Below are 24,712 nucleotides of genomic sequence, written 5' to 3'. Positions count from 1 at the left end.
TAAATAACCCCCCATTTGCATACTGCATGCCTTAGGAGGACGCTTGTGGGGGGGTGGGGTTGGGCGCCTGAATGTCATTATAACTCTCGGCCCCGGTATGTGCATGTGTGGTAATGTTGTGCATTTGTCAGATCTTGTGTTTGTGTGGTCCAGTGTGTTCTGTTCCAGGAAGTGACAGGGAATGAAAGCTGGAGGCCTCGCTCCATCTCCTGTGCATGTGTCCCGTTCACCTCGTGGAGTGAACTGACTTCACCCTGAGATAAACAGAGAGCGACACACACACACACACACACACACACACACACACACACACACACACACACACACACACACACACACACGCTCACTGCTGCCTTTTCCAGCTGTGGTGTGTTAGTGTGAGTCTCCTCCTCAGGTAGAGGGAGTGTCACCTTCGTCCCTGTGGCAGTTTGGATGTTTTCACAGTTTAATCCTTGATGAATATATAAAAAGCTGAATATGACACCAGAACAGGCCGCTCCACTACAGGAGCCCGTCGGGCCTGGGGCTGGGTTTGGTCACGATTAGCATTGAGGCTAGTTTCTCCAGACTAATGCTGAGCATGAGGCTATGATTTCATTTTAAAAAGCCTCTCTGGCCACGGTGGGACCTGGTTTTAACATTCTGAGAGGTCCAATCACCAGTGGACAGCGTCTGTTCAGACATTCAGATTGTTCCTGAATGTGTCTCCTGTGGACACTTCAGATCTCACTTCCCTGCTCCATATGGAAATAATGGTGTAGATCCTCCTGTCAGCTGAGCATCCTTCACACACTGAAGAGAATTCAGCCTAATGTGTCCCAGGCCCCCTCCAAGTTGTTTTTTGTGATCAGATCTCAGGACGCCTTCAGGAAGCATTTGGGTCTGTTGAGGGCGGGATTTACAGCTGAGGACTTGTGATTGGATTAGTGAGTACGGGTGTTCTAACCCAGTCTGACCAGTGTCTCTGTCTGCACCAGTGTTCTAGTTCCATGAGGTCGTGAGGTGAAAACAGGAAGCAGCTTCTGGAGTTGGTTAGAAAGTAAGAGCAGGTCTTTCTTTTCTTGGACAGACGTAAAAGAGTGTTAGCAATGTAGCTGTTAGTTTAACACGATACCGTTTGTTTTCTTCTGGAAAAGGGTCACGTGATCACTGTGACGAATCAGGGATGGAGCGGTGGTGACTAATTCAGATTCCTGTAGCCGTGTCTCAAGTCTTGGCCCAGCTCTTTAGTAGGATGTGGTCTCTGTGGCCCAGGAAGGAGGGGGACTTCCTGGGCCACACAGACCAGCCAGCCTCTCTCCATTCATGAATTGATGAGTGGTTTTCCATTAATGATTCTCCCAGAGTGTGACACCATCAGACCCATGGGCTGTGGGTCAGTAGGTCACACACTGCTTGGTTTACTCCTCATGACCGGTGTCTTCACAGCAGAGACTCTCTGGGTCAGTCTGAAGAAAGGCGTCGGCCAAGTGGAGCTTTTATGTGTTGTCTCTTTTCATTGGCTGTTCAGACGTCTGCAGCGACTCCCAGGATGTTCCTCCTCCATCAAATCCTCCATAACTCCATCCTAATAAATGGACTGAAATGATGAAATGTGACTTTTTGAGATCATAATGCTTCAACAGTGTGGTAGTGGTTGTGTGAATGGGGTCCTCGCCCTCAAGGGAAAACACACAGTGTGTTCTCTCAAAGGCGGGTGCTTGTTTGTGCGTCTGTGTGTGTGTGTGTGTTGTACGATCTTAGGCTCAGTGTTGGGATTCGGAGGGAAAATCTGCTGAAAGGCTGTTTCCTGCACATAGATGCTACAACAGAGAGATCTCACACTCAACCACTAAAATATTTAACCATCCTCATCAAGCTGGAGAAAACGACCCCAGCAGATCAGTGTGTCCTGTTGAGTCTGGTTCATGACCCTCAGAGGATCAACCTCTGTGGGTCACACTGATGCTTCCTGCTCAAACACAGACAGATGTTTTTAACTATACTGCTTGTGGCTTGATTAATAAACTCCAACGCTGCTGCCTGTTGAAAATAACATAAAGAACCCGACCTCTGAAACGGACGGGGACATTCCCAGACAGAGACAGAAGGATATTTACTTTAGGTGTAATATAAATCACCAACTAACCATCCAAATATACAGATGTGTGTTTAACCTGCTGAGGCTGCTGTGTATTCATGGCACCACTTGTTTGCTTGAGGAAAGAGAAGGAGAATGTGACACCTGACCTTCTCCCTAATGGAGTAATCAGTCATGTTCTCCAGATGATGAGGAGCAGAGGCCAGTTTGATGCAGTCTGCTTCACCGTTGTCAGATCGGCGAAGCAGGCAAATTCTTTTCTGGTTATCTGTGCAGCGGCAGCCTCTCCCCCCCCCCGCCCCACTGGGGATGACACTGTTACCGGTTCTACGACGGTAACATTTAAATCATCATTATAGCTGTGGTGGATTAGCATGGTGTAAAAACTCTTAATTAATTACTATTTCACTGTCAAATAAGACAAAGATCAGAAAACAGACTCACACCAGTTAATTTCTTTACATCTGCGAGTGCTGTGTGGTCACAGGAGGTTCCTCTCAGCCAACAAGGGGAAACAGTTCCTTCATTAATGCATTATTAATGAAATTATTTCCCAGCTGACTCCACGTGTGTCTCAACACTCGCCTACAAAGATGTCATGTGTGTATAATTAGTTTTAGCAGCACAGAAACACATGAAGACCTCGGTGAAGGCTCCCACAGCTCTCTGCCGTGTTCTTGTTTAATGGATAAATATGATATCACTGCAGAATAGCGATTGCTTGTGTTTATTGCCACTGGTGGTTTTTGATTTGTCGAGTGGAGGGTTCTGTTGCTGAAAGTCGCTGATGCAGCCAATCACATTCCACTCGTATGTTTTATTCTCTCCTCCTGTTTTTCCCCCAAGATTTATTATTTTTCACTACTGTTGATCTGCAGGAGCCTTTTCAATCTAAACGGATTTCCATGCTGCATGCCAAAGCACATACTGTGACCTGGGTTACAGCCGGGGCCTCGTGGAAAGAACTGCCTCATGTAACCCAGGGAAAAGACGTGAACCCACAATGTAACACACAGAGAAAGACGTGAACCCACAATGTAACACACAGAGAAAGACGTGAACCCACAATGTAACACACAGAGAAAGACGTGAACCCACAATGTAACACACAGAGAAAAGACGTTAACCCACAATGTCACACACAGAGAAAGACGTGAACCCACAATGTAACACACAGAGAAAAACGTTTCCAGTTCGAACACCTGAAATCTGCTTCAGGAACTCTTTAGCAACAGGATTGAAGACGATAGAGTTCGTGCTGCCAACCCACACAGAGCGTCAGTTTACTCATAAACCAAGTGTGAGGTGATTGGGCTTGACTCAGATAAATGTCTGTACCTAATGCTGAGCATGTGACCTCATGTCCTGTCGGTTCTCATGCGGGGAGCAGATGTTCAAAGGAGAAACTAATGGGAGGTCACCATCTGAAGGTAGGAATCCTCCGGTTGAACATGGCTGACACATGTGGCCACGCGTCTGCAGTGATTTCATGTGTTCACTGCACCAACCTTCACATGCTGTTTCAGTTTGTAGCTAAAGGCCTGATGCATAGTTCAGGTTCATTCAAAGTGCGTTGGCTCCCACACAGCTGCTGGTGCAGGTTGTGGAGCTGTGGACGGACTGGTGTACAGCTCAGTAAGAACAGAGGCTAAACCAGAGACCTCACAACCTGCAGTGTCTGCTGCTTGATCTTTAATCAGGTCTGACAGACGGGTCTGGATTTAAAGCTCTGCACAGTAATGTAAGAGAGGAACTGAACAATAATAATCAGTTCTGATCGAGGGTCAGGCGTTTTGAAGGGGATGGAGTTTGGCGATGAAGTTAAGAGTAAAGTTTCAGCCATCAGGGGGACTGGAGCCAATCCCAGCTGACATTGGTCAGGAGGCGGGATTCACCCTTGACAGGTCGCTAGTCGATCACATGGCACAACCATGTATGCTCACATTTACACGCAATTCTCTTGTTTGTTGTGGTCGCTGCCCTTGTTTTGTTTTGTTTGGTCTCGTAGATGAGAAACTGTTTCTCTGTGTCTCACTCAACCGAGAAAAAGTAGGAATTAGCAGCCAAAAGAGAAGTAGCTCCATTGTTCCCTGGAAATCGAACTTGTGTCGTCCACCCATCCATTTGCTACAGCTTCAGTCTGACTGTGGTCACAGAGGTAGCCGGCCACACTTTCCAGCTCCTCCCCCCCCCCCATCAGTTCCTGGTCTACCCTGGGGTCTCCTCCCGGTTGGGTGTTCCCAGTAAACCTCCAACGGAAGGTGCACAGGAGGTGAATTTTGGATGATAATACATTTAAATTCAAAAACCTATTTAGCAGTTAATATGTGACTCAGAACAACAGCGTGGACGAGTTGAGAGTTTTCTTCATTTTGATTTGAAACGGAATCTTTCACTCCACCCTCGAACATCAGGGTCTATCAGCAGGGAGGATTAGGACGGAGCTTAAACAGGAAACAAGAGGAATCTAGGATGAGCGTGGAAGGATCCTTGAGGCTCACCAAGTTTAATAATAGAAAATTGGATATTGTAAAACGCACAATGCGTTCTGCAAGACGAATGGAAGTGGAGCTGTTTCCAACCTCGGGCTTGTTTCTCACAGCGGCAGGTCCATTGTTCATGGCAGCAGGCATGAAGGCCCGGAGCTCCACTGCTCTAACAGATGATATTTTTATCACCCCATTCAGCCGGCTTCTCTTTCTGTTTCTATAGAGCTCCATCTGAGCACACATAGATTTTCTGTTATTTATGGAAGTAGCAGATCAGCCCATGTGCTTCCTGTCTCCTCGCCTTCATCCATGGTTGTGTGCAAAACACATTTTTATTAAATTAACCTCCATTTAACAAGGCAGGTCAATTAAGAGGAGATTTAAATTCCCATTATGAGTGAGGGGGACATCTGGAGCTGCAGTGGATTGGTCATGTGGTGGAGTTTCTGGTCTTTGGATGGGACTGCTTCTCTCTGGGCTTTTTCCAATGAAGAAGTCTCACCTCTGCTGGTGTTGTTGCAGTCACACATCCTGACATCCTGTCAATCAAAGCAGGTACTATGGATGATGTTAAATAAGCAGCGCTGTGAGATGACTGACTGCTGAGTAGCACCTAGAGGCAGATCAGGGGTCAGATCAAGGCTCTTTCTGTTGATGGCTAACGAAGCCAGATTCTTTTACTTTGTGTTTGCTCTGGATTGAATGTGTCTCTGTGCACTGCAGGGACCTAACATGTAGGAAAAACCCATAAACATAATGTGAAGCTATAGACTGCAGCTCTGTAGTATCAAGTGTGTGTGGAGCCCTGTTAGCAGCTGCATTGTGTAGTGTGTTACGCTGCCAGTCAGTTATTTACTAACCTGTAAAAACCTCCAGGCTCTAACAAGGCACAAGACCATTAAAACTTACTGCCTGTTAAGGGGGAAGGTAACAAACTCCATCTTCACAGGCTGCTTGGCTGGTCAGGGTGTGAGGGGGTGATTCAGAACTCTTCAAGATTATATATTTGATATTTTCTGCAGAGTAGAAGACGTTAGTGGGAAACAACAACATAAAAGGATAAAGAATTTGATCACATTTTGGATCTGGTTTCCTGAAGCTCCAGTGTTCACCAAACTTTAATATAAATAGTTTTCTTGGTCGTGTGAGCCGCGGCCGAGCGTGGTGGATCAGATCAGCTGCAGCTCATTAAAGTCAATTATGTAAGATTTCCTCTACATGTCACTGACTGGACTCAGACTGTTGAATGAAATGACACACACACACACATGGCTACAGGCTGTGTTGGTGTTGTGTGTGCAGCATGTCCACGTGCACCTTCTACACTCGAGTGAGTCAACTTTGAAGACTCGTGGTTGTGTTTTAATCTGGACAGACGGACGCCATGTTCTCTTCCTGATTGGTTCTCATCAGTCCCATGACTCCACCACTCATCGTGAAGGAAAGCGTTGCTAACACTTACTGTTGATTTTAGGTCAATGTACAGACTCACACCCACACACAGCTCTACACACCCTCCCTACACAGACACACACGATCCCATTCAACCATCAGATCCAGCTGGAAGTTGTCATCGTCATTCTGTGGTGAATCTGATCATCTCATGTTGGTTCACATGTGAGGAGCACAAGTCATATAGATAATGTTAAATATGCCCTCAGGACAGACATGTGTATGTATATTTGAACAGAAATGAACATTCTCCTGCAAATACCAAAGCAGTTTGTGCTGCAGCCTGAAACCTGTGATGAATCCTTCATGGAGCTGCAGAGGAGACGTGTGCTGTAGGTAGCTGGGGGGGGGCCGGTGCATGTGCGTGGACGGCAGGAGGAAACACGATCAATCCAGTCATCCCTGTTTGAGTCACATTTCCAGAAAAGAAGATGCTGAGCCATCTAGTTCTGGATCAGTCCCCCCCCCCCCCCCCCCCCACAGACTCTGAGACAGGGGAGCTGAAACAAAACAAAGAGAAACAGGAGACGCAGGCGAAGAGAGGTGACGATGAGATGAAGCCAGGAAGCAGTAACCAGTCGGAGGAGAATTAGGACCTGAACGCACCGCAGCCACATTGAGCCGGGAGCACGGCGGTGTTGACATATTGTCTGACAGATGGGGGACACATGCTCCGTGGCCCCGCCCCGTTCTCACAGCAACTGGGACTGAGAGACAGAATAAGACCCGCTGTGGCCTGTTCGCAGGGAAACCACCTTGTCTGACTTCAAGCTGCATAACTCCTGAATTCTCTCTTCATCTCCTCCCCACCTCCCGAGTGTGTCACTGCTCCTCAGCCCCCCCCATGCCACTGTTATTTACGACTCTGTTAAAGGTAATGTAAACAAAATGCCAGCGTCGTACGTCATCCTCTCGGTCCCTCGCTCAGCTCATTAAACGTGCCGCGGGGTCACGGAACAAGTTTAATCACAACCATTTGTTTATGCCCCCCCCTCATTTGGTTCTTGTACACAAAGTGCATCAGGGCCTGACAAAGTTGTGTTGTATTTAAAGCATCTGTGGTGAAGGGAGTTGTCCGGTCCATACTTTTGGGTAATAGTGATGTCATGTGACAGGGCAGGGGGAAAAAATAGTGGCAAATATATTTTTTAAAACTAAAATCGATATCTAGAACCACTCTGAGCCAGTCCCCCGTTGGCAGGTGAATATAAACATTGTGCACTCGAGCTTGAGGAGTCGATGATTCAGCTCCTGACTCGTTTTGTGTTGTGGCGTTTCAAGATGGCTTCTCTTTCTTCTCTGTGGACCCACGCACTCAAACACGTCTGACTGTTTTGTGCGACTCCCACTCGCGCCCTTGAACAATGTCTCACATTTGTTCTCTGCTCTCACTCTGTGGCTGGTGTGAATGGAGTCTTCATTAGTCATCGCGTCTACGTCAGTGTTGATGCTGCTTCTGGTGAAGGACTCGCAGTGAGGAGGAAGGAGCGAGGCCACTGTCACTTCTTGGCCTCCTCCGCCCCCGCCATCTGGGGCACTGCGGGGGGGCTGGCGGCCTTCAGCTGCATATGTTCTGTGTCAGTGCTGAGTGGGTCTGTGGGTTTGTGGGTCTGTGGGTCTGTGGGTGCTCCGTTACGACTCTGTGTCACTGGTGGTCACTGGTGTCCAGCGTGTGAAAAGCCACTGGTGTTAAATCCCTGTTTGTTCATCGGGTCTGGGACGGGGGTGTCGGTGCTCACACAGCAAACAGTCTGCTGGAGATATGACGCAGTGTGTGACTGGCTGACTTTATTCACACACACACACTAACTCAGACGGTCAAATATTGACCCTGTTCCCTCTGCATCTGAGGACACGCCTTTCTGCTGTTTGCTGCTGATCTCAGGTCAGCTGGTTGAGTGTAAAATGATGTATCTGTGAATCAAACCTCTATTCAGTTTGACTGAATTCTTGGAATGAGTTGATTTCCATGAATGTATGTTACAGTATGAACTGTGGAAACCCTGAAGCAGTAACAACAACATGTGTCTTCAAACACAACTGTGAATCAGATCCTTTCACATCGATTCACTGAGCTCAGAGAAATTAAATCAAATTCCATCTGCAGCAGGTTGAGTCTTGATATCAGCTGCAGCGAATGGATTAATAGATATTGATTACTAAAAGTATATTTGGTATCAATATTCACTTATGAATGAATATTGATTCTCAGCTAAAGGTCCTGAGGATGTGTTGTCTTCTGCGGGAGGAGAAAGCTGATATTTAGTGAGGGGGGGAGAAAAAGACAGTAGAACACACACACACAGACACACACACACAGACACACACACAACAATATCAGCTCCACTCGGCAGTTTTCCCAGGACTTGTTTAGAAACCTCTGAGTTCTCACCTCTGCTACAGCATCTGACTGAGCCGAGCTCCCGGCCCATTGTACAGTTACACACACACAGACACACACACACACACACAGACACACTCGTACACACATCCAGCCCCTCTCAGTCGGGCTCATGTGAACACACTGTGGAGTCAGTGGTTTCAGAACTCAGAGAATCATAGGTTAACACCCTCCTCTTTTACAACTGTGTGTGATAAACAACACACACATGCTGACACACACAACACACGTGTTCCCACATAACACACACACTTGCTCACACACACAGCATATGGTTTCCCAGACTGTGTAAGTCGTGTCACCCTGCTCATGCAAGGCGTGTGTGATCTCTTAGTTTGTTGTGTTGTGTGTGTGTGTGTGTGTGTGTGTGTGTGTGTGTGTGTGTGTGTATGTGGGCTAATCTTAGCTTTGGTGCAGGCATCAGCCACCGATGAGGATTAAGAGACATAAGCACACGATGAGTACTGCTGGACTCAGATCAGTAGTAACAACACACACCATCCGATGATACGTCTAATGTAGTGAACAACTCAGTTCAGTGTGAAACACTCTGGAAGGAGCTTCTAATGGAAGAAGTGGCCTCGGACACGTCGGCCATTTTATACTTGAGACGTCTTCACACAGTTTGAGTTTCTCTCTTAACTGGAAAGTTTCCTGTAGATGTTGACTTGTCTCTGTCGTTTAAACTATTTAGGTGGAAGTAAATATTGATATTGCAAATCTATGCTTAATTCAGATTGTGTGTTGTTTTTCAGATTGCAGATTGTATTCGTGGTGTTTTCTTGTGTTAGAACTCGTGGTTTGGATCAGTCAGCGTCCGGTGGGGGAGGAGCTCCTTGTGTCAGGTCGGTCGGGGGTGTAGATGCTGCTGTGTTATCAGTCACTTCAGAACTGGAGAGTATTTCTTCTACGACACTGAAGGTTTTCACTTTCTCCCACCAGCTGGACAGATAGTGGAGTCTGTTAATCATGTAGACCTTGACCTCTATATGTCCGACCTGGTTCTCTACAGAGACTGAGAGAAGCCTCCTCATCTCCTGGTTCCCATGCTGAGCCCTGAGCGTATCATCCTGACAGTGCTGCTGTGCCCTTTGACCCCGGGGCTTCATGCAGCTCTGGGACACCTCCAGCAGTGTAATGAGATCGGCTGCAGACGTGATAAAGGTCAGAGCTTTTGTCTCAGCTCCGGAGTCCTGCTGAGTTCCTCAGCAGCTCCGGAGCCTGAAGTCCGATCACGGCGCCGGGAGACTTGTTTTTGCGAACGGAGGCTGTAACTGTGCTGAGAGCAGATCAGAGGCCTCCACATGTGCACAGGAACTGACTGAGGGCCAGAGAAAGGATTTCCTCTGTGCCACGCTCCCACAGTGAACTGGGCAGCACAGATCTCCCTGTGCAGCTGCTGGTCGGAGGTTGGGTGCAGGAGAACCGGCTGGCATGAGGATCCATGTGGATGCGTGGCTCTGACTGTGAGAAGCAGGAGTCTGGAGCGGACGTGTGGAAGTCAGGCAGCTTGTCAGGATGCACGTCCACCTCCGCAGGAGAAGGGAGGTGGTGTGAAGGAGGAGAACGAGGGCCCGTCAGTCGAGATGTGTGACGAGGAGTCCACCCCCTCCTCCTTCTCCTCCTCCTATCGACTGAGGAAGGAGGACGGAGGCTGGGCAGATAAAGATAAATAGATCTTTATCTGCCATATTTCCCATTTCTCAGAGATTAACCTGCATTTTCTCAAGTTCACTGAGCCTCAATATATTTACTGCCCTACTTGTATTTAATTTAACTCTGTCCCTGTCCTCTCCGTCACTGTTTGACCTCGAGGCCTCGACACCGTCTCTAAACTAAACTCTGAAGAGTGGCAGCCAACTTCCTTTTAATCCTTCTGAGAACTTGGCAGAATCTGGTTTCTTGCCGTTTGTCTGAGCCTCTGGATCCTGGATCCTGGTGGAGCTGCAGAGAGCTGATGCTGACTCAGGCTGGATCACAAATAGATTGAATCTCCTGAATGTGACGTCTGAAATCACAAAATACCATCTGAACGTTTCAGGAAGAAAAACACTGAGTGTCATTGTTTCTGCAGAGCTCGACTGAGCTGAGGGTTGTCTTTAATGACATGAGCGTGACCTTTTCACACACACACACAGACACACACACACACACACACACTCATTGCTGCCTGGTGAAATGCAGGTTTTCTGTTTTTCTTGACACTTTCTGACCTTTACTACTTTATCCAAGCGCTGTGTTGCCATGACACTGCAGCGCACACACACACACACACACACACACACACACACACACACACACACACACACACACACACACACACACACACACACACACACACACAAACAGCATTTGGAACGTGTGTGTGTGTGTCTGTGTGTGTGCGTGATGCCTTTCATGCCCCCAGGGCCGCTCTCCGCCTGCAGGCGTCCAGGAGCATGCACTGTGGATGAAAGGAGGAAGCAGTTTGAAGAAGAGGAGGATGAAGAGCTCTGAACACAAAGAGGAGGTGAACTAACGGAGCGTGGATCCATGTGCAGTCATGAAAACACCTCTCTGTGGTCCTCTACTCTTCCTCTTCCCCTGATAATCACATCAGTGGGACGCCTGCAGCCTGTTTCTCTAGTAGCAGTTATCAGAGACGTCCTCTGAGGGACACCAGGTCTTCACCTGAAACCAGGGACCATCACAGGTTTCTCCAGAGGTTGTAAATCAAGATGGTGGACATGTCTCCACTTCCTCCGACTGGACACGTCTGTCGTTCTTCTGATGTCGTGATGTCAGATCTGTGCAGCAGTGACTGAGGGTTAATGAGATAATTGTTAATAACACAAAACATATACGTTTTAGGCCTTGTGAACTCCTCCTCTTCACTTCTTTCCTCCTCCCACTCTCCTCTCCTTTTCCTCTTCTCCACCTCTTCCCCTCCTCTTCCTCTTGTCTCCCCTTCCTCTCCTCTCCTCTACCCCCCTGCTCTCCTCTTCTCCCCCTCTTCCTCTCCTCTTCCTCTTGTCTCCCCTTCCTCTCCTCTTCTCCCCCTCTCCCTCTCCTCTTCTCCCCCTCTTCCTCTCCTCTTCCTCTTCTCCTTCTCTTCCTCTCCTGTCTTCTCATAGTAAATATTTCTCTTTTTATGAAGGAAGTAGATGTAATAACAGTTTACATATAAGTGTGTGTGTGTGTGTGTGTGTGTGTGTGTGTGTGTGTGTGTGTGTGTGTGTGTGTGTGTGTGTGTGTGTGTGTGTGTGTGTGTGTGTGTGTGTGTGTGTGTGTGTGTGTGTGTGTGTGTGTGTGTGTGTGTGTGTGTGTGTGTGTGTGTGTGTGTTGCTCATTCTGACTCGCTCGAGTTTCGTGTTTCCTTGTTTTGTCTTTTTGTCCGAACATCGCTGAGAACAGTGATTACTGACCAGAGAGATGATCCTCATGGTCCAGTGACACACACACACACACACACTCTCACTCTGGTGGAGCAGTGTTATGTAAGGATGCTCACAACTGAACTGAGTGTGATATTGGAGGAGGCAGGGAGGAGACATCCTGCCCCCCCCCCCCAACTCACCAGAGGCTGTGAAATCAGGCCTGCAAGGTGTGTGTGTGTGTGTACTCAGTTCAGTGGGATCATTAAGTTTTATAGTCCTAAGCTTGGAGGAAATGGCCGAGCCAATATGCTGACCACTGTGCACTTTCAGATTCTCTCCCACACACAGACACACACACACAGACACACACTCTAACATGTCCCTCCTGCCCTCTCCGCTGTCTGTCCGTCTCCATGCGGCTCCAGATGAACCGCTGTGAGAAACACCATCAGACTGTTCATCAGTGATCGTGGTGGTTTCCTCTGAAGCTCCTCTGGCTCCTCCCTTCATCGTGAAGATGACCCGCAGTGTTAGTCCAACAAGTTCCATTGATCCCATCGATCGGTGCCGAGGCAGCTGCAGCCTGAGAGCTGAGTGTGGCACCGGGGCAGGAAGCCGGGGGTTAGTGTCACAGCTTCCGCTCCTCACTCCTGAGGATCCCGGCTGGTCTGGGGTCAGCTGAGTGGATGTGAGCATCTTCTCAGTGGAGAAGCTCTGATTTGATGTAACGACCCTTTACACAGAGTGGTCCTGCACGTGGAGCTGTGGAGCTCTCTGCGGTTCTGTTGTAACCGGGCTCAGTGTTCGGCCCGGTCCTCACTCTGAGCCATGACCTCATGCAGCAGCGACCACAGCTAATTCTGAACCATGTGTTTATGACCGCTGCCATGGAGGCTGAAGATGCCTGATGGTTTATTTTGTCCTTTGGGCGGCGACAGCTTCAGACCTCAGGCTTTCTACTGTGGGCTTATTTTATCACCCCCCCCCCCCCCCCCCCCATCTTTGTTTCTAATGGAAAACTCTTTTGAACTGAGAATTCAGACCTGCACTGAAGTCCTGACGTGTTCCTCACATGTTACTGACGTGTACCTGACATGTTCCTGACGTGTTCTTCACATGTTCCTGACGTGTTCCTCACATGTTCCTGACGTGTTCCTGACATGTTCCTGACGTGTTCTTCACATGTTCCTGACGTGTTCCTGACATGTTGCTGTGAGCGAGTCGGACCCAACAACCTGCTGCAGCTGCTTCACACACACTAACTACAGAAATCTAGAATTCATGTATAAAACGGCTCCAGTGAAAATGTGCAGTGGATAATTTGTTTATCTGTTTATAATTGAACAGCTTTTTGTTCATGATCAAATCAGACGTTGCAGCAGCTAATTAAACAGTAATAGGATTATTTTTATTACTTGCTCCTAAAAGAGTGTGTTATAATCTTAAGCCTCATTATTGCACTGATTAGTTTTAATTAGAAGAGAAAACAACGGTTTTCAGTTGTGGGTTTATCTGGTGTCTGGGTTTGTTTGTGCTGTTATAAATATTAAAAAACATAAATACACCAGGGAACAGTTTTCTGTTTCCTCTTTTCTGAGAGGGGGAATGTTCCAGAAGGGATGTTTTCCTCAGGTCGGTGAGAGCGAGTCCTGGGATCAGAGGTCGGTCCGGAGCTGATTCTATTTGACCTGAGAATCTTTACCCAGCTCAGTTATTACAAAGAGCAGGGCAATAAGGGAAAAGAATAGAATTTGGTTCAGTTGTTTTATTCCTTTCATATTTATATCATCCTCTCCATCGGTTCCACTGGACCGAGGCTGCACTTCAGTAGCATTCAGATTTCTTCAGACTTATTCTGCAAGTGTTTAATCTGCAGATTATTTTATTGACTAATAGCCTTTAAGCAAAAATACAAATCCCTTATATTTAATTGTGTATTTTACGCAGATTACGTTGCTTTGTTTTGAGCAAAATAATCTATTAACAGAAAACATTTCTCTTATTTTTTTACTGATTATGAGACAAACAGTTAATCAATAAGTTATTAAAATGATTGGCAGGTTTATAGGAAATTCCTCATCTGAGTAGGTGCAGCATCTGTGAGTGAACACTGACCAATTATGAATTATTTTCTGAAATTATTGATCATTGATACACTGAGTTGTAATTAACATTAATCAATAAGCTAAATAATCTGTTCCATTGGCTGTTTCTGTAGATGATTTGTGATGAGCTCCTTTGTTTATCATTTTCATTCGTCATTTATACGTCATCCTTTGTTTCCTGTTATTATATTTATAACTGCAGCAAATTCCTTGTTTGTGTAAACCTACTTGGCAATAAACCCTGATTCTGAGCCCCGCCTCCTGACCTTTGACCTCCTGCAGGTGATGATGGTGACTGTGAGTTAACTCCTGCATCTGAAGCTAAACTCCTCTTTCACATCATGTTGTTGTGTCATTTTGAAACCTCTTCCTGTGGGATTGTGTTCTTGTGTGTTGTCGTGATCTTGGCTGTGAGACACACACATGCACAGATACTGAAACACATGAGGCCTTCGGAGGCGTCAGTGGCTCTTAGATCACAGCGAGCTCCGGGCTCACATCATAAACATGCTGTCTCCTCCCGAGGATTCTGCCCATAATGCGTGGTTAATGGTTCCCGTCTGATCGCTCTGTGGCCCGGAGCTGATCAATGATTTATCCGTGTGGTGATGTCATAGATCTCACGGCCAGTCCGCCATTAACGCTGCAAACGCACAGATGCCCAGGAGGATCATGGGTATCGGTCTGGATCTTTGATTGACTGGAGATGTTGAGTTGTATGATGTTAAACTTTAAATATCTTAATTACTTCAAGTCGACTGCAGAGAAAGGACCTTTTCCAGCGAGGCGATTGGCCACTTACTCAAAGTTTAGGCAACAAATCATCCGGTTAATCCGGCGAGTGGCTGCTCTCCGTCTGCTCCGTCCCAAAACAGCCCCGACAGCAAAGCTCCCACTTGGCTCGCGACCCGAAAACACTCAGAAGATTGGAGCGGAGGATTCTCCTCCCTCTGTTTCTTTACTTCATGTGTCTCCCGCCCACGTCCTCAGCACTTCCTGTCCGTCTCCTCTCACTCTCCCCCCCGCTGTGGACTCGTGCTCCTGATGTGTGTTCCCTTCATTAAGACCTGTTAGTGCTGCTTTACACACAGAATGGCTCCTCTCTCTCTCTCTCTCTCTCTCAGTGCAGTGTTTGCAGCTTGGTCATTGGTTGCTGCTCAATATAATGCAACTATTTAAAATGGATCAATTGGATTTCTGGTCCTGATTCATCTCCTATAAAACTCTTTTTGGAAAGATTTTCTGAAAGATAAATATGATATAGATACATAATGCATGGTGCCTACAGTGCAAAGCAGGGATATTTGTAGAAGGTGATGTCCAATAGATCAAACGGATGATTTCAGTTTGTGTATTTCAGGCAGAATGAATCTGTGGTGACTGAGTGAATCTTTCCAGATCTGCTGGAGAGTCTCAGGGTTCAGGCTCGTCTCCTTCTGCTGAGCCACCTGGGAACATGTCGCCTGCTCATTCATGCACAGCCTCGTGGGGGGAGGCAGGAGAGGCCTTTAGCTGGAGGACTCTGAGCTGTCACTCACACACACATAATGCATTTGTTGCTTTATAAATGAAAAGCATCAGTTATAAATGCTTCCATTATTTATGTCACATCCCTTCTTCTTGGTTTCAGCCTCGTTTCTGACAGAATTGACGACCCTTGGAGAGAGAAGCCCCCCCCCCCCACAGAGCTCTGACACATCAAACAGAAACTGCAGCTGATTCTGCAGGATTCAGATTTATTATAGAGAAATAAAAAGACTACTCAGTTAATTACCAGCCGAGCGATGAAAGGCTCGGTCGATGTGTAACTTATGGTTGAGGAGTGAATGATCATCATCTGGAGAAGGAGTCTCTCCAGTCACCTCAGGGTTCGATTCCCATTCACAGGCTCATGGTCCTATTATCAAACGATTTCCAGTGCATCTGGATCTTCTGAACATGCGTCTTCACTGGCCTCAGGAGCTCTGCTTTCTAATCACCGCACTTAGATCTGATCTTTGGAAAAACCTGCCAAATTCATATTTATGTTCCTGGATAAACGGGGCGTCGCTTCTTCTGCAACAATATATATATATATATATATTTATATATAGTTGGCTGATAAAATTGCAGCACTCATCAAACTACAGAATGGCTATGGCGACTACAGCGTGTTGTCAACTACGGCACCTGCTCCACCTGCCTCTCTGTGTGAGGCGGGTTGTCACCTGTTCTCTGCTGCAGTGTGTGTGTGTGTGTGTGAACATGTTTTGGTGTGTGTCTGTGTGTGTGTTGGCGGGTTGCTGCCAATGAGCATTGCAGGTGCTGGCATGTCCAGGCTTCTGTCTAATCCCCATGGGAGCGTGAATAAGCTGTGGCTCCTTACGTAACCACTACGCCAGAGAGAGGATGGAGAGATTAGGACGTGGACAGAGAGAGGAGGGGAGTGAGGGAGGTAGAGAGGATCACTGAGGATGAGGAGGATGAGGATGAAGGGACATGTGAGGAGTCAAGGTGTTGGGGTGTGTGTTGGTTTCTTCTCTTGTTGATGAAAACCCTTTGCTTGTGTCTCCTCCACAGACGTTCACCCTTTGCTCTAAACGACGGTTGTATTTTATTGTGTCGCTCCCTCGCTCTCTTTCTCTCTGTTGTTGTGTTTGTCGGTTTCTCATTGTCTGCTCGTCTTGTGTCGGCACAGCAAAGCCCCCGGGCAGACGCTGGGAAATGTCAGACGTTTAATTGAATTTATGGCACTGGGAGGATAGACAACAGACACACACACACACACACACACACACACACACACACACACACACTAAACGACTGCAGTGGTTCAGAGAGCTGCTCTCACACTTGCACACGAGGAGACTATGATCTCTGTTGTGTTATGACAGTGTGTGAACAACCCAGCTAATCTAATACAGAAGTGTTGATGTTACTGAACATCAGAGGTGGTTCGCTGTTAGCAGACACACACACACACACCGACACACACACACACACACACACACACACGTAGGTCAGGGGTGTTTGTGCTGTTTGGTACGTTTAGTCCACGATAATTCAGCATTGCACAATGTGTTTAAACAAAGCAGTGAAAGTACCAACAACTCATTATGAATCATTATTATACTCGTTGCTCAGTTGACCCGAGTTAAACACAACTTCCCTCAGGACATCTTCTCTGTGTGTGTGTGTGTGTGTGTGTGTGTGTGTGTGTGTGTGTGTGTGTGTGTGTGTGTGTGTGTGTGTGTGTGTGTGTGTGTGTGTGTGTGTGTGTGTGTGTGTGTGTGTGTGTGTGTGTGTGTGTGTGTGTGTGTGTGTGTGTGTGTGTGTGTCTCTCTCCTCGTCTTTGTTTTGGTGTCTGGTTCACTTGAGGGCAGGTGGAGCTGTGTGTGTGTGTGTGTGTGTGTGTGTGTGTGTGTGTGTGTGTGTGTGTGTGTGTGTGTGTGTGTGTGTGTGTGTGTGTGTGTGTGTGTGTGTGTGTGTGTGTGTGTGTGTGTGTGTGTGTGTGTGTGTGTGTGTGTGTGTGTGTGTGTGTGTTTTCTCCGTAGTTTCAGCTGCCCCATCCGAGCCGGTGTTCTCTGTGTTTATGTCCCTGATGCATCAAGCTGCGTTATGATGGTGATTATGGTTATTATGGGATGTTTGTGTCACTTATTTCACGTGAGAGCGAGAGAAGATCCTGCAGCAGTGAAGCTTCGCTGTCGACAGCTGAATCGATGTGTGTGTCTCCACCTGAGTGAGACAGAGACAGCTCAGCCAGTGGACGAGTGGAGGACCTGTCAATTCACTGCTGCTTAACAATTCGCTCTGCGTCCGAGCCGACCGGCCAATCAGCTGACCAGCTAGTCAGCTGACGAGGGCTTCATGATGCTCAATCAATCAGGCAGCGTGGACACGGAGACATGTTGATTTTGAAACGTATTCTGCTGCTGCTCAGGTTGATGATCCGAGTTAGTGTTATGACTCTAACAGGTTCACTTGATCTAATGATCTGAAGACACATGTCCACAGCCTGTCCATCGCTGCAGTTCCTCTTTCAGCCTCTGGGAAAAAATGCTTGGTTTTAGCTCCTGTCTCTTTAGCCCCCCCCCCCCCTCCTGAAAGAGCCCAGCCTGCTCCTGGGTTGGTAACTGAAGTCCACATGATCCTGCTGGTACCGACTGGACCAAATCAAATCTCAACCACTAACAAACATGATGAAACCGTGTTCGACTGGTTGTGTAACCTCATGTCAAGCAGTGTGTGTGTGTGTGTGAGTGTGTGTGTGTGTGTGTGTGTGTGGATGATTGTTTCTACATTATCTCTTGTTTATCTGTTTTATATCTCATAACATCTGTGAAGCATCATCTGAAACACTGAAGGTTGTTGTCGACGCTGACTTCCTGTCCTCTTCGTCCTTCCTGTCTGTGGACGCCACGCGTGTGCACGGAGGCGTCCTCACGGCAGGTCGGCCCATCGGCCAGTCTGGGTGTGAATGATGCCGCGGACTCGTGCGTCTCGTAAAGCTGCTGACATTCTACGGAATGAGACCCGGGCTTGATTGATGCATTATGAAGTTGGGGAGCAGCGCAGCCGGCAAATCACGTTTTACTGCCGCGTCCCGCACCGAGATGCAGAGACGGCGTGCAGCTCCGGCGCCATTTCTTTTTGATGTTGCTGTAAATTCTGTCGGTTACTGTGACGCGTGGAGCGCAGTGAAGGCCTCTCTCTCTCCTCCGAGCCGCCTCCCCACATCCTCTCTCAGGGTCATTCATAGTGTGAAGAGATTAAGGCTCCAGGTCACGGCTGCACCTCCTACCTGTGAGGTTTGCTCGAGGGCAGGGGGTAGAGGGCAGGAGGGGTGTGGTCATTAGGTGCTTATTGCTGTGAACTGTGCGTGAAAAGGTCAAACATATTTACTTCTCACACTGGAGCCTGTGATCCTCAACCGCCCTCCGCCCACCTCCACCCTGCATCCACTTAACCCAGGTCCGGTCCCCCCCCCCCACTGTTTACAGCCATCCTGAAAGATGTGATCACAAGTGAACAGCTTTAATGTACATGTGATCACATCTCATATCATCATATCACCTCGTTTGGTTCAGACCTTCTGGAGTCAGAGCTCGTTAACGATCGTCTCATTTCATCTCACAGACTCGTCAACTGTTGTTTCACATGAAATGTAAAATGCACCTGATAGAGAACTTGGATAAGGTCCTGTACACACTGAACATGCTCTGGTTTCATGTCCCAGGAGACGTTGGAAGCCTGATCCTCACATGTTCCCTCTCCTCCATGCATAATGAGTGCTATTAAATATTTAGCACAGTAATCCACACTGTAACCGCACTGTGTGTGGAGCACAGTCAATTGTGTCATCTCGAGCCGCCGCTCGTCTCCTTGTCACCACAACGTTACCGTGAGAGTTCCAGACGGAGATCAGAACTTTCACAGATTCACAGAAAACACACGAATGGAGCTCAGCTGCATGTCGTGACCTTGAAAAACCTGTTTCATGTAATTACTCCACAATAATAAGATAATAAATCATGAGAAGGAAAAATCGGTTTTAAATGAACATCTTGATATAATGAGTTCAACACAGTTAGGAGTGACCTTGGTCGACCCTGCTTCTCTGACTCACTGGAGTCGTATCTCATGCAGGTGATTAATCTGTGAAGAAGAGAAGTTACAGAGAAAAACAATCAGACACCAGGAGTGGATTCACAGTGAAGACACCAGAGCATCTCAGGCTGCGTCCACGTTACGTCTTGTGAAGTGAGCGGCTGGCCTTCCCATTGGTGCAGAGCGGTCATGTGATATGTGTGGCAGTGTGGTCGGGGATTCAAAATGATACGGAGATCGATTCCATTTCAAAATGCTTTTCTAAACCCAAAACTTCGTAGTATGGATTTGGCGTCCATGTTTCTCTTCATTCTGCACCCTCCCCCCTCCCCCCTCCCCCTCTTCCTGTTATTTAAGTGAGGGCAGCTGAAGTGTAGGAATCATCCGAACGGCCCGTGTGCAGCTGACTTCCATTCAGAGCCATAATGGCCGACGCTGCGTGCAGCTGAGTCCCATTCAGAACCAGAATGTGCGGTTGATTTCTTTCCCAACGCCCAGTTCCGCCACTCGAGCCGTCTGCAGTTCAAAGCAGTTTCACCCCCCCCCCTCCCCTCCTCCTCTCTGCTGCCAGATTTCTGAAGTTAATCTTTCCCTCTCGCCTGATGTGTGCGGGAGATTGTGCCTCTTAAACCTTTTTCTTAAGGCTGCTGTGAATAAGCCTCTCATCCGCTCCCGAGTAGCTCTTTGCTCAACACATGCTGAACGTGGACACACACGTGCACGCGCACACGCACACGGTGCCTCAGTGTGGGTGCAGCTCCCTGAACAATGTGATGGTGTGTTCAGGCTGTCAGGATATCAAGGGACATAACAGTGTTTAATAAATGCTAGATAGATATTGTTGTACTGAAGATAAATCTGCTCCTCCAGAGGTCAGTAGTGATACAGACGACAGGAGGAAACTGACAAGGTGATGAGCTTCAGAATAAAACACAGGAAATTTGACCATGACAAAATAAAACCTAGATGGTTAGGTCTAGGGATGGGCATAATTAATTGATGATCGATTAATTGATCATTAAGAATTTCATCGATGACATTATTTTTTTCATCGAGGAAAACTATTGCATATTTGCTATTTGTTGGGAGGTTGGAATGTCCAAGCTGCCCTGAACGCAGCACAGCGAGGATGTTAGCAGCCCGGTGCTAGCATCGCTACTCACCGGACCGCCAGTCCACGCGGAGGGGAACCCAGACAGACCCGGGTCTGGGTGAGGGATTCCGGGAGTGAGGGCGTGACCACAACCGAACTGAGACGTCGAGAACCGTCAAATCGAGCTAGCTGTCAGCGGCTAGCTGCTGCTCGCTCATCGGGGCTAAAGAGTTCAGCAGCGCATATTTTCAAGTGTAACCATTGAACTGATCCCGTTTCACTGCCACAAGAGTTCATCTTGTAATAAAGATCCCAATGAGGAAACACGTTGTGTTTTTTATATTTTCACAGCATTTTTTTATAGCCTATAAATAGTGAATTTTAATTAAAAAATATTAATGATTAATCGAAAATCGATCGTTAATTTTCCCGACGATCAATTAAGACCATTTAATCGAATGCCCATCCCTAGTTAGGTCCACTGAGCTAAATGATTCTAGTACATTGAACATATCATGAACACTTGATGAGAGCATGAAGCTCTGTCCATGTCCCATTAGCTAACATGGAGGAGGTGGAGTCAATGATGTGTAAAGCAGCCAGCCACCAGGGGGCGATTACAAGGATTTGGCTTCACTTGTTGGAGCTGACATGTCGTCCATCTTTTTCTACAGTTTATAGACAATTATGTCAATCGACTTATTGATTGATTGATTGATCGGCTCCGTCTTTACAGACAGTGACTTTCTGCAGATTCTGTTTTGTTATTAGATTCATATTTAATTGGCTTCTCTTTACCTGGGATCCCACTGCGTTTCAGAAAAGACGCTCTGCTTCTCCTCATCGACCTTTAACCGTCACAGTTCCACCTCCTCCTCTTCACATTTTGTATTCCAGTCACAGCTCTCTGTCCACGCTGCTGCTCAGCTCGTCCTCCGTCCTCCCTCTGTCTGTCCCCTCCCTGTCCGGCCTCCTGTACGTCGTGGTACAGAGCGCAGCCCGGAGCCAGGCCTGACATTTGCTGTGCTGCGACGGGGGGACAGAGGTGAAGTGACTGGACTGTGGCGTGGGGGGGGATATGGCGGCAGAGGAGCACTCGGCTGCATTACTAATGAGAGCTCTCTGACCCGCTGCACCGGCTCCAACAAAGTTACGGGTGAAGCATATTCCTGCTGGAGTTTTGTCTCAGAGACTTTCCCCTCGGCTCTCAGCGCTGACGTCCTGCACCGAACCACTTGGCTGATTGGGAGCTGGTGTTGTGTTTGAGTCTGAGCAGCAGTTTTCCCCACAGACCTCAGATCTGCACAGCTCAAAAGATTCCAGGAGAAAAAGCCTTTTCATTTTTCTCTCTTTCATTTCTTTCCAGTTTCTGTGTGCTGAGTTAAAATGTGCAAAATGTACATCAGAGTGTTTCGTTCAACTCAAAGTGAAGAAGAAGCTGATCACCTCTTCATCACTTTCAATCAGTTGATGGAGCATCAGATGATTAACAGCTTATTATAGAATATAGCATATTTTTTAAGTAGATATCCATCATGTGGTCATTAGACTGGTGACCCAGTGCATGTGTGTTTGTTAATGTGATGGCTGCAGGCACATAGACACACACATGTTCCCATTGGTCAAAGTGACAGTTTACTCATCACTGCTCATAGTGTTGTGTGTATGTGTGTGTGTGTGTGTGTCTGTGCGTGTGTGTAGGTGTCTCCTGCATGTTTGGGCACGTTGCCGCTCTACCTCACCCTTCTGACGCTAAGCAGCTTTAGCTTGATCACCATCTGTTCAACCAGTCTGTGTATGTGCACAAAGACTCCTTACACACTAACACACACACACAGACTCACATACCAACACCGACACACTCACACATGGCGTTCAGTCTGCTGCAGCCAGGGGTAGTGTTTGTGTTTAGCTGTGAAATCACCACTGAGGTTGTGTGATATGTGATTTATTTATTTTGTGTCTGTGGATTTCTGTGAGACTCTCCTGAACGTTCCCTCATGTTCCTGTTGTCGTGAACGAGTCGGAGCGACAACCTGCTGCTGCGTAAAATACACAAAACTCTACAATTAAACAGAAGAATACAAAACAAATCCATCGTGCAAAATGATAGTATATAATAATATAAAGTGTCAGTGTTGTGTTTGGAGTCTGTTTCCTCTGCAGGTGTAACAGGATCTTCTTGAGACCTAACGCAGTGTGTTGTTTTCAGGGGGCCCTTCAGCGTGGTGAGGAGATGCATCAACCGGGAGACGGGGCAGCAGTTCGCTGTCAAGATCGTGGACGTGGCCGAGTTCACCTCCAGCCCAGGACTCAGCACCGAGGGTAAGAGGTCACAGCCCGTTGCTCGCTCATAAATATGACTGAAGATAACGACTTCTTGCTCCTTCCCTGTTAAACAGTGAAATATGATCAGGTCTGTATCCTGATGCTTGTGTAAACATTGTGTCAAAAAATGTTCTCCTCCGCGCCGGCGTCACCCAGTGGCCGGAGGCTTTACCTCAGTTTCTGTCGAGAACACTGTAAAGGAATATTTGGTAAAACATTCATTGGACGATCAGCTGCTTAGATTTGAGTTGGTGGTGAAAGGTGAGGGTGGCGTCACACATCATGTTTGTTCCTTCCTCCTGGTGGCGTCACACGTCTGCTCCACGCTGCCTCTCTGCGAGGCTCTGGAGAGGATGTTGAGGATGAGTGTGAGAGTGTGAGGAGGAACGTGGACGTGTTCCAGACGTGACACCAGAGAGGTTCCACTGCACATGATGACGTTTCTCTTTCTAGTCACTGAACTCTGTCATCCCAGCTCGTACAGTAATCCAGGAGGTGAAGAGCTGTGTGGGTTGGCAGCAGTTCTACCTGCTTCACCACTTCATCACAGCCGTCACCTTCACACGGTGGCGTCTGGGTGATACCCGCTGGACGTCCATCTTCACCGTGTCCTCCGCCCCCCCTCAGCGACGAGGTTTACCGACGGAGTCCAGATTACATGTTCTGGGTATTTTGTCATTTCTCTGTTCTCACATGAAGCTCTGAGGAAAATCAATCCTGAAGGATCACAGAAAACTCTGAAATGAAATTTCCATTGTAGCTTGTCCAACACTGTGCCGGGGCCATTTCTCTTCATCGGCATTATTTATGTTCACACGTGTGTGTGTGTGTGTGTTTGTGTGTGTGTGTGTATGTGTGTTTGTTTCCTGGTCAGCACACTCCCTGGTCATTTATATCTAATCACAGTCCTTCCTCTGTAGCCCTCAGAAATCCATCAAACCCCAAAACCAGACGTCAGCTTCTCATTGTTGATTTCCTTTTATTTTCATCCCCCCATCTCTCTCTCTCTCTCTCTCTCTCTCTCTCTCTCTCTCTCTCTCTCTCTCTCTCTCTCTCTCTCTCTCTCTCTCTCTCTCTCTCTCTGGTTGTTGTTCTGTGGTTTCACTTGAGCGGACAGCTGCACAACAACACAGTAATCAAGCCCACATGCAAACACCCTGAACGGATACAGACCAAGGGAAGTGGGTCAAATGATTTGTGTCTCTGCAATGGACTGGGCAGGGGGGGGCTGACACACACAGACACACACAGACACACACAGACACACACACCAGCTTGTTTCTCTGCAGCCTGTCCAGAGGCCTGTCTGATGAATAGGTCAGACTTCCGAGGGGAAGAGAGAGAAAAGCCAGAGAATGAGTAAATTCATCATGTGACATCGCCTCCTCTCGTTGCTCCGCCTCCTCTGTTCTCTCATTCCTTCACTCTCTCCTTCTCCTCTTCCTCTCTTCCTCTCTTTCCCTCCACTCATCATTTCCTCTCCCATCTCTCACCTCCTCCGTCTTTCACCTGCAGAGCTGTTGAAGCTGCAGCTCTGTGTTTCTGTGGTTTTCTGTTTCCATTACATTGTTGTGACATGTTCTAAGTGGGAAACCAGTGTCAGGACTGGAACAGACACAGACGCACTATCACAACACACAACTGTAGGTGTGTGTTGTGTAGCTGTGGAAGCATGGCTGCCTCCTCCTGTGAGCTTTGACTCCCAGCAGGAGGAACATGGATCCCTGTAGAGATCACATCTGTTCACTCAATACGACTCTGACACATGAACAGAAAGTGAAGCTGGGGAACCGCTGGAAAGGGAGATGGCACAAGGCTG

General features: G+C 47.6%; 1 protein-coding gene across 14 annotated transcripts in view; it reads left to right on the top strand.

Annotated features, from left to right (window-relative positions):
• Nucleotides 1-24,712, top strand: part of caska (calcium/calmodulin-dependent serine protein kinase a) — a 63,411-nt gene that overhangs the window by 3,961 nt on the left and 34,738 nt on the right. For all 14 annotated transcript variants that reach the window (XM_062402185.1, XM_062402197.1, XM_062402195.1 and 11 more), the window contains exon 2: nucleotides 22,778-22,890. In XM_062402185.1, coding sequence (XP_062258169.1) covers nucleotides 22,778-22,890 — 113 coding nt within the window. The remainder of the gene's footprint in view (nucleotides 1-22,777; nucleotides 22,891-24,712) is intronic.

The sequence above is a fragment of the Platichthys flesus genome, chromosome 13, assembly GCF_949316205.1.
Source record: "Platichthys flesus chromosome 13, fPlaFle2.1, whole genome shotgun sequence".
In the NCBI taxonomy this organism is placed as follows: domain Eukaryota; kingdom Metazoa; phylum Chordata; class Actinopteri; order Pleuronectiformes; family Pleuronectidae; genus Platichthys; species Platichthys flesus.
This window is presented reverse-complemented; position numbering and strand designations above follow the sequence as displayed.